General features: G+C 37.1%; 6 protein-coding genes across 6 annotated transcripts; 2 read left to right on the top strand and 4 right to left on the bottom strand. All coding sequences in view use genetic code 12, as the record gives it.

Annotated features, from left to right (window-relative positions):
- Positions 1–215: 215 nt before the first annotated feature.
- CORT_0B08210 (hypothetical protein) lies at positions 216–1,466 on the bottom strand (the record flags this gene model as incomplete). Its single annotated transcript, XM_003867914.1, has 1 exon — positions 216–1,466. The coding sequence occupies one exon, from the start codon at positions 1,464–1,466 to the stop codon at positions 216–218; it is 1,251 nt and encodes a 416-aa protein (XP_003867962.1).
- Positions 1,467–1,710: 244 nt separating this feature from the next.
- On the bottom strand, positions 1,711–3,009 carry CORT_0B08200 (Gpi18 protein; the record flags this gene model as incomplete). Its single annotated transcript, XM_003867913.1, has 1 exon — positions 1,711–3,009. The coding sequence occupies one exon, from the start codon at positions 3,007–3,009 to the stop codon at positions 1,711–1,713; it is 1,299 nt and encodes a 432-aa protein (XP_003867961.1).
- Positions 3,010–3,187: 178 nt separating this feature from the next.
- CORT_0B08190 (Gpm2 phosphoglycerate mutase) lies at positions 3,188–3,952 on the bottom strand (the record flags this gene model as incomplete). Its single annotated transcript, XM_003867912.1, has 1 exon — positions 3,188–3,952. The coding sequence occupies one exon, from the start codon at positions 3,950–3,952 to the stop codon at positions 3,188–3,190; it is 765 nt and encodes a 254-aa protein (XP_003867960.1).
- Positions 3,953–4,948: 996 nt separating this feature from the next.
- On the top strand, positions 4,949–5,587 carry CORT_0B08180 (Gig1 protein induced by N-acetylglucosamine (GlcNAc); the record flags this gene model as incomplete). Its single annotated transcript, XM_003867911.1, has 1 exon — positions 4,949–5,587. The coding sequence occupies one exon, from the start codon at positions 4,949–4,951 to the stop codon at positions 5,585–5,587; it is 639 nt and encodes a 212-aa protein (XP_003867959.1).
- Positions 5,588–5,688: 101 nt separating this feature from the next.
- On the bottom strand, positions 5,689–7,698 carry CORT_0B08170 (Acs2 acetyl-CoA synthetase; the record flags this gene model as incomplete). The annotated part of the gene is made up of 1 exon (XM_003867910.1): positions 5,689–7,698. The coding sequence occupies one exon, from the start codon at positions 7,696–7,698 to the stop codon at positions 5,689–5,691; it is 2,010 nt and encodes a 669-aa protein (XP_003867958.1).
- A 1,370-nt stretch (positions 7,699–9,068) lies between these two features.
- Positions 9,069–9,590, top strand: CORT_0B08160 (hypothetical protein; the record flags this gene model as incomplete). The annotated part of the gene is made up of 1 exon (XM_003867909.1): positions 9,069–9,590. The coding sequence occupies one exon, from the start codon at positions 9,069–9,071 to the stop codon at positions 9,588–9,590; it is 522 nt and encodes a 173-aa protein (XP_003867957.1).
- Between the last annotated feature and the right edge of the window lie 542 nt (positions 9,591–10,132).

Genomic DNA, 10,132 nt, shown 5'->3' with positions numbered 1-10,132 from the left:
GTTCTTTTATTCTTGGGTAAAACAGGTGAATTACGACTTTGTATTCTTTTTTTTAATTCTTTTGTATTAGTAGTTAATATATATTAAGTTATATCATTGAAGTGAGAAAATGTATTGGAATAGCGAGGAGTTTTCTTAGAATGTTTTAGCGAAAGGTTCGTTAAAACTTGAGTTTAATTTATTTTCTATCTAACAATTCCTAACTCTTTATAAACTTAGTATGGATATGCTTGTGGTTCCAGCATCCTATCCAACCCATTTGCTTCTTGCTCTTCAGCCATTTTCTCCAAGTATGGCAATAACACATCTTTGAACTTGTAAAAACCTCTATACTCATTGACATCTTCATCCCAACTGGTTATTCCATTCAATAATCTTCTGGGAACATATGGTTCCTTACATAATTCAACCATGGGGATGAAATAAGTACGTACAGTAAATGCAACAGCCCCCGTCTTGGGCAATCGTCTCAAACTTTGACGTTCACTTCGAAAATATAAATTGTTGATATCAGTAGCATCAGGAGCAGTATTCCATCCAACGTCTGCTTCCTCCTCTGATCCGATTGATGAAGACCAATCTAAATGATTATCAGTTTGAATGAAATAATTGTTCCTCACCACGGGTGCTTCAACGGTTAAACGACGGAAAAACTTATTCATTGCTGGTCCTAAATGAGTTTTGTATTTGGGAACATCACCTGAAGTATGAATTTGATCCAATTTCATTTGAAACTTGTCTTTAATCTTCCAAAATCCTGCCAATGTAATACATCCCAGCTCTAATGAATATTGACCATCATCTTCATTTTCAACCATGATTGCAATATCATCTTGAATCAATTTGGCAGCAGTTACAATAGGATCACAGTCTTCAAGATTCAAGTCATATACTTCATCAGTAGCTAAAATCTTTACCATACGCTTCTCTTTATCATAGTGAAACATTGAAGGATACCTCACTGGTAAATAATCCAATAACTCTTCAAGAAATTCCCATGATGCAGCAACTGCCTTGGGGCTAGTCTTGTACAACTCATCACCTTTCGTTGCAAGACGTTTCAATTTTAAGTCATGGTAATACTTCCATTGGCTATCCAATTCAATCCAAGAATGCCAGTCCATGTTTCGTATACCCATAGTTATAGTATACTTGTGCTTAAATGCACGATATGGTATTGGTTTGGTTTCAGTCACTGACCAGTTTGGGAATGGAGGTGGCGTTGGTGTTTTGAAAGAGTAATTTGGCTTCCAATAGCCAAATGGACGTTGGTCCATCTTTGAAGCTGATGCTCTACCCGATGGCTTGCTTGTTGTAGATGCTTTTGATTTCAGTTTACCATTTTTAGTCTTGGTGAAATAAATAAACAAAATGCAAAGAGGGATGGTAATTAATATAACTGGCTGTTCTGCTAGTATATGCAGTATCCATCCATTAGATGTAGATGTAGTAGTTGTCGAATTCATGACTTATTGATGATCTCCTTGATTGAGGACTTCAATTTCAGTTTCTCCCTGGCAGGCGCAATTATATATATTTGAATAGATAGGACTGGGATCCACTTTATTGTACATTTTGTTATCCTAATTTGAAGAAAGAATGATGGTGATAAACCTGCGTATCTCTGCACCAAATTAGGAAAAAATTCGCAGCAATTGTGCTAAAAGGAAAATATTCCTCAACCCACATGGTAGCCTCATCTCTCTCCTCCTATGCTGGTGGTAAGAATGCCGCAAATAATGCTGTTTGCATCAAATTCCACGTCAACATGTACCCCAAGATATACTTGAACCATGGCTTTTTATAGTTCAATGCCAAAGTCCAATAAATCAATGGTGAAAAACTGGTGATTCTATTTAGAATCTGCACGTTCCAAAAGAATACACCACCAATAATTATCAATGCATTTAAAACAACAAGTGGTAACAACTTACGATATTGAGGAAGTACCTTCCACATTGTCCTCACTGAATAGCAGTTCCACAACAAGACTGGTGCAACAAGTATGAAATTGGGTATATTGTTCAACGACCAGTACGATAAAAACCCATTGTCCCAGTAATGTGATTGAGCATACAGAAACAAACTGGGGAACTTGTTCAAGCACCAACCTTGTCTTTGCGGACAAAACGTGAGGTAGTGGTATTTGGTTTGCCCAAGGAACGTTGTCCCGAGAATGGATCCAGTGATGATAGATAATACACTGGACCTCAAGTTTTGATCAATAATGCTGAAATCGTATAAATCTACTAAATATAATATGCCTAGTAGAAGTGAATTTGCTCTGACGGTGAAGCTGAATGCACAAACAATACCGCTTAGTAAGTACAACCAAATACTTTTTATCGACTTGTTGCTTCTTGTGGTGACATTGTTGAAATCAATTGCTTTATAGTATAAATATATTGTCAACAATGTAGTCAAGTTGCTCAAATTTTCAGAATAATTTGTAGTTAAAAACACACCAGCTGGGGATATCACCATCATTAGACTAGCAATATAGCTTATTTTAGAATCATAGATTGTCTTACTCAAGTAGTACAACACCACAACTGAAGCAAAATGATCACCATTGGATATTAATATACTCCACAATTGTAGCTGATAATAATTGGTGCTCGGTAGTAAAGAAATTAACTTGATCCATCCGGGACAAAATACAAATTGATGCTCATAAGCAATATCATTGACAAATAAGTCATTGAAATAAACTGAATCCCAAGTAATTAGCTTGTTCAAAATGGTGGTGATTATATCATTGTATGGTGATGCTGTTGATGATGAACTTGCCAACTCATCAATGATTAATTGCGATGATGTATCGAATCGAGATGGGGTGAAGTATATTATAGTCAATTGAATCAGCTTAAGGATTAGGAATGACCGTAGTAGGCTCCATAGCGAGCGATGTGACATAGCTTTGCCTAGTTCGTCATATAGATCAAAATGGAAAAAAAAATTATATCGATGAAATCTCATTCGATGCGACCACAGTCGAAGTACGAACATCTTGAAGGAAATTCATTATGCAAGATACAGCGACTAGATCCTCCCAAGTTTACAGATGGCAATCAGCACTCAGCTGTCTCGATGATTTGTTAAAAAGCCGAGCCGCAACTGTCCAACTGACATTCTCTTATAGTCACTACTAATACAATTCTATATACCTCCCTCACACTATACATCACTATTCCTTCTTTAACCCTTCATTCTTCACTTTTTCAATTCCCTTTTCTGCTTTCTCTTTATCCAAATAATAATAAGGTTTAATCAAATCACCTCGGTCATTCAATTCAAACACTAAAGGTATACCAGTGGGGACATTAATCTTCAGTATATCATCGTCACTAACTTTATTCAAATATTTAATCAAACTTCGAACCACTGATCCATGGGTTACAATCAACACTGTCTTATTCAATTGAACCATTTGATGATCGAAAATTTCATATTTGAAAAATGGAATTAATCGATCCATAACCATTGAAAGAGATTCACCACGTGGTAGGATATTCTTGTTTAATAAATCGTTGTATTTTTCATCGATTGAAGCATCCAGTTCAGGATCAATCAATGGTGGTAAGCCATTGTAATTTCGTCTGATGTATTGAAATTTCTCTTTATCTTCACCCAATTCAACAAAGACTTCATGCTTATCACGACCTTGATATTGTCCATAATGTCTTTCGTTTAAACGCCAAGTCTTTATATGATCCACCCAAGGTTTGTTTAATACTTTGAGTATTATAAACCCAGTTTCAATTGAACGTATTAGTTTTGAGGTGTAGAGGATATCAGGGGATAGCCCGTGTTGCTTGATTAGCTCACCTGCGTATTCTGCTTCTTCTTTGCCCTTTTCAGTTAGTGGTATATCGATCCATCCACAGAACTTGTTTTCGTGATTCCATTGGGATTCACCATGTCTTAGAATGATTAACTTGTGTGCGCCCATGATTTGTAGTCTGTGGCGATGTAGATAGGAAAATTGATGTCAATTGAACGTGCTTGTGACAGATGATTAAGTGCTAGGTTGAGATGGCTTTTGGAGGTGGGATTAGGGATAAGTTCACTATGTGTTGAGATATTGAAGGAATCGCGAGGAATATCAAAAGAAAATAATGTTGGCTGATATGGTGGCACACACAAATCCGATGTACAAAGATTTTCCTCTACCCAATTTAAGGTGATTGGAATACCAGAAGGGCTCAGTAACAGCCACTAAAGGTAATCATTATGGAATCAGCAAATGACGATCTCTTCGACTCTGAACGAAACTATTCATCGAAATACGAAAACTGAAGACAACGTAAAGAAGCGACATCTCTTCTCTTACAATCATCACTGGAATTATGAGATTGTACCACTATGCATATATCCGCACAAGATCTCTAGAAAATTTTTCGTTCTTCCATAGAATCCAATTAGACAAGAAAGGGGAACCTTTCTTTCACCAACTCTATCGAGATTACATATCTCCGGAATTATAGAACACTCTTATCTGGCCTCATATTATGCGGGTGACATATTATTTTATGTTGCAATGTAACATTACATGAATGGTAGCAGTGCAACCATGTTACATTTATATCACGAGGTTGCAAAAAATACGGAGACGGGCCCATAGGTAGACTTTTCATGACCATTTTTATGCCCTTAAGATGAGAAAGAAAGCCTGCACTGCTCTTAGATCTAATAGTGGATAATGTCTAATCAAAACTGGCTTTTTGTTGGAAAAATTGGATCTTTTGATTTATAAATCGGAGTTGTAAGAAACGTGTGGTTATTATCGTATGCACAAAAAGGAAAATAAATTGACAACCCCAACTTAAACTGCTAAAGTATGAGAAGAGACGATGATATATAATGACCTAAAACCTTTCAGAAGTCTTTTTTATACCAACTTCGTTTATTTCACACTTTATTCTTCAATACACCCAGCCCCACCATTATGACAATTGAACGTAAAGTCAAAGCAGGTGATCCATTTACTTGGAGTCAAATCCAACAAATTGTAAAATCAAACAAGCTTGAGCTATTTGCTAGAAGTGAGGAGCAATTTAGCAAATATTATCAATTCAAAAATGACCTATCACTGCAAGGTATAGCTTTGAATGATTATGTGTTGAATGAAGAACTAGAATGGAAACAAAGTGACATTCGCAGCCAAACAGGAGCTACATCACTTGAATACTCAATATCACAACCACAAGACCTTATTTTATATAATGATGATGACGTGAAGATTATTTATAACAAGTTCCCATATTATTTTGAAAATTCAGTATTACATTTATGCGTATGGTCGAAATTAACGATACCCAATGATGTCAATTCACCTGTTGGAGATATATCACCATTAACCAAACACATAATTGAACGATATTTGCAAAACACATTCATTGATAAAGGGGTTTCTCCTGATGATATCCTTTGGTTTAGAAACTGGTCGAGCTTACAAAGTGTTCGAAGCGTCAGCCATATTCATGTACTTTTACATGATGTTGATGACAGCTTACTTCAGAAACTTCTTAGAGCAGCTGGAAACACGTTGACCTTGGATGATTATAGAGAGTTGCTAGATGAATAGAAATGATATCCAAAGATATACACAGGAGAGGTAGTGCTCCTCGACTCGACAACAGATTTACTCGCAGTTATTTATTAATTTTAGTCTAGCTCCACCTGTATCTACTTTTTACCAAATTGTGAAGCAAAAGATTTGATAATACCTTCAACTGATTGTGGATTTGATAAAGTTGTGATATCACCCAATTGATCAGCTTCATTGGAACTAATCTTTCTCAAAATTCTTCTCATGATTTTACCTGATCTTGTCTTTGGTAAATCTTGTACAATAATTACAGCTTTAGGTGCGGCAAATGGTCCGATTACTTTTCTAACTTGTAAAATCAATTCTTTTCTTAGAGCAGTCTCGTCATCAGTTTCTTCTTTCAAGGCAACAAATGCAATAACAGCTTGACCAGTTAAGTCGTCATTGATACCAACAACAGCTGCTTCACCAACCTTAGCGTCTTCAATCAATGCAGCTTCGATTTCAGCTGTGGATAATCTATGTCCACTGACATTGACAACATCATCAACTCTTCCTCTGACCCAGTAGAAACCATCATGATCTCTTGCTGCACCATCACCTGTGAAATAGTAACCCGGGTATGGGTTCATATAAGTGTCCATGTATTTGGTATGGTTTCTGTAGACGGTTCTTGCCATTGATGGCCAGTGGTCCTTGACAACCAATACACCCTCAACATCATTTCCTTCGATTTCAACACCACTAACTGGGTCAATCAATGCAGCATTAATACCAAAAAATGGATAAGAAGCAGAGCCTGGCTTGTTTGGAGTAACACCAGCCAATGGGGCAATTAAATGTGATCCTGATTCAGTTTGCCAATAAGTGTCCGAAATATGACATTCATTCTTACCTACGTGTTCATTGTACCATTCCCATATATCGGGCGAAATTGGTTCCCCAACTGAACCCAATGTTCTTAATGAGGACAAATCGTATTTGTGAATTTCTTGTTCACCAGCCTTACGCAACAATCTCAAAGCTGTAGGGGCAACATAGAAATGTGTAGCTTTGTGTTTTTCAACAATTTGCCAAAATCTACCATAATTTGGGTATGCAGGAGTACCTTCGAAGATGACCGATGGAACACCTAGTAACAATGGCCCATAAAGGGCATAAGTGTGACCAGTGATCCAACCTACATCACCAGCTGTGAAAAGTATGTCATCCTTTTGCACATCAAACACGTATTTGGTAGTCATTGCAGCTCCTAATAGGTATCCAGCAGTAGTGTGAACGACACCCTTTGGTGTACCTGTAGATCCTGAAGTATACAATAAGAACAATGGGTCTTCTGAATTGACTGGAACAGGTGGGATGTAACCTGGAAATTTGGCAGTTTCTACATCCCAGTAGAAGTCCCTACCTTCTTTTAATTTGATTTCCTCATTACCAGTTCTTTTGTAGACCAAGACCTTTTCAACACTTGGACAATGAACCAATGCATCATCACATAATTTCTTGATGTTGACAATCTTTCCACCTCTTTTACCTTCATCACATGTAATCAATGCCTTACAACTAGCATCATTAACTCTGTCTTTGATTGAGCCTGATGAGAAACCAGCAAAGATGACTGAGTGAGCAGCACCTAGTCTGGTAACAGCCAACATGGCAACGATGGCTTGCGCATTCATTGGCAAGTAAATAGCAACGGTGTCACCTTTACCAACACCCCAACTTTGCAAAACACCAGCTACTTTAGAAACTTCTCTCAACAATTCTCCATAAGTAACCGTATACGAATCCTTTTCATCGTCAGCTTCGTAAATCAATGCAGGTTTATCAGGATTGGCAAATGCATGTCTATCAACACAATTGAAAGAAGCGTTTAATTCACCACCTAAAAACCAAGCTGCATCACCGTTTTTCAAACTACCAGACTTGATTTTGTGGAAATCTTTATCCCAAGACAAGAGTTCTTTAGCCAATGGACCAAAAAAGCCTTCAGGATTAGCAATTGATTTTTGATACAATTCTTTATAGTGTTGCAAGTCCGTAATTGGACCCTTGTTTGGTTGCCTAGCAAAGAATTGTGCTGGTGTTTCTCTAAAATCTACACCATTAGCTTCATGTACAACATTGTGTGTAGCTTTAACAGTCATTGTGGGTATCGTGAAAAAGGGTTGAATAAATAATTTATGTCACAATTGGGTGATTGAGAGGGGGGAAGGAGTAGTGGGTGAGCCAGATTCAAATTGATCGGTGACTGGCAGATTGTATATATATCCAATTGAAATATAATAAATCAAAGAAAAAGGGTGTTTTATTTTGTTATCCAAATTTTTTATTTTTCAAAGTTTTGAAATTTTTTTGTTGGTAGTAGTACAGTAAGTAAGTTGTTAAAAAGAGGCCACTAGGTTATTATTTTGTGGAGACGGAGTGAATTGAGAAAAGAGGGGAGGGAGAGCGGAAAAATAGGCTCCACACTGGCCCAGTGCGCGCCGTTTAGTTCGACGTAACTTTCGGTCGAGGGAATAATTAAAATCTTTCAAGAAATTTAAATTTAACGATGCGCCACTAACGCTTGATTTAAAAAAGTCTTTATACGACGGACTTATTGGAAGCTGATACCAATTGATGATGTTCAATGCAAGCAACTGTTATCCATTGGGCACCGAGTTACCATTTGAAGCCAATTCCAGTGCTATTTACTTTTCATGAGAACCTTCCAAATTCAGACTTGGTTTATAAACAATTGAAAATTGTTGATAGCTTTTGTTGGGTAATCTTTTGGCTTATACGAGATAAAAATGTAAACAAGCTTACCAACCAATTAAATTTGCCGAATTCTTTTAAAAATGCGTTTAGAGATGCAATGCGATAGGACGATTTACCACACTCATTGAGACTTTCAGAGAATATTTCGATTCTCTTGTTTAGTAGATTGAAATCGCGCAACAGAGGCTACCGATCTTGCATTTTATAGCTTCGGAGTTTTATTTTTTTATTCTAGCCGCGAGGTCTAGACTCTTCAATAACAAATTGCAAAACCAGGTGGTGAATGGAGCCATTAATTACGATGGCGGCCTATCAGCTCTGTTTGGATGATTGAACATAACTTTTCAACTAACTATAATGGCCTTTGGTCTTTTAGTCTTTTACGTTGATTTTTGTTGGACTCTTTCAATGCACAACAAATTTCCGTTTGTGTCTCGCTAAACATTGTTGGGCGGCAATAGAAATTTTGAGTGATTTATCCACAATAACCACTGACCACCAATGCGAATGCCAATTCATTGGATTAATAACTCAATTACACTTTCTTTAGTAGCCACAATTCAAAATGTTACTATACACTGGGTGGCTATTTGGCTATCGTCTCTATCTTTCACACAAATTTTACCACGAAGGCACCCCTCCTGCCATGTTCATTCTACTTACATAAGCCAATAGATGCAACTAGTAACCCTGCTCAAGAGAGGACTCATTCGTTCGGATGTTACGACAGGCCCATTTTTAAATATGATGGCATATGGGTAACAGAATTTGTATGACGTATCTCAAAGTCGAATTTTCATTTTTGCGTCATGGGATGCAACTAAAATCAAACGTCACTGTTCGCATTAACACTTCTCTCCACATTACACCTATACCCATCACCATACATCTTCTGACAATGAGCTCAGCATCATATCGTGAGAAATGCAACGAGGTAACTCAAGTAGCCAATTCTGAAGAAAACAAACAAGAAGCGGACAATGTCCCAGCACAAACCATAAATCATGATTCTAAAGTCAATCAATATGGTATAGAAAGTCAACCACCACCAACATCCCTAGACCAAATGGATAGAGTTCAAATTCAAGAAATGCAAAAGTTGGCCAGTCAACTGGCTGGAGGCAATATAAAAAATTTGGAAAATGGTGGAGATAGTCGGGGTGAAAGTTTATCTCATCTAAATAATGAAGAGAATGATCGAAAACTCGGTGGCAACGGTATTCGATACGTGACCAGTGATGACACTGACAAAAATAATCAAAATCTACGAAAGTAAACTACAATTTTTTATTAAATATAACTTATTGTATTAATATCATTAGCCTTGTCTATAAAATAAACTAACTATGTGCATGAAAATACATTAATATAATTCTATCATTAAAGCAACATATCATAAACTTTTCTTTTTTTATCGAACTTAATCAACTTCTTCAACAGTTGGACCAGATTCTTCTGGAGCAGCACCACCTGGGGCACCACCTGGGAAACCACCAGCACCTGGGGCACCACCTGGAGCAGCACCACCATAAGCCTTAGCCATGATTGGGTTAGCCTTGGATTCCAATTCCTTTTGTTGATCAGCATATTCTTCTTGAGTAGCAGTTTGGTTGGCATCTAACCAGCTGATAGTTTCTTCAGCAGCCTTGGTAACTTCTTCAATTTCAGAAGCATCTAATTTAGATTTGAATTGTTCTTCTGAAAGGGAGTTCTTCAATGAATAAGCGTATGATTCCAATTGGTTCTTGGCTTGAACTCTAGCAGCTTCCTTTTCATCTTCTTCCTTGAATTTTTCAGCTTCGTTAACCATCTTTTCGA

Source organism: Candida orthopsilosis, assembly GCF_000315875.1.
Source record: "Candida orthopsilosis Co 90-125, chromosome 2 draft sequence".
NCBI classification, from domain to species: Eukaryota; Fungi; Ascomycota; class Pichiomycetes; order Serinales; family Debaryomycetaceae; genus Lodderomyces; species Lodderomyces orthopsilosis.
This window is presented reverse-complemented; position numbering and strand designations above follow the sequence as displayed.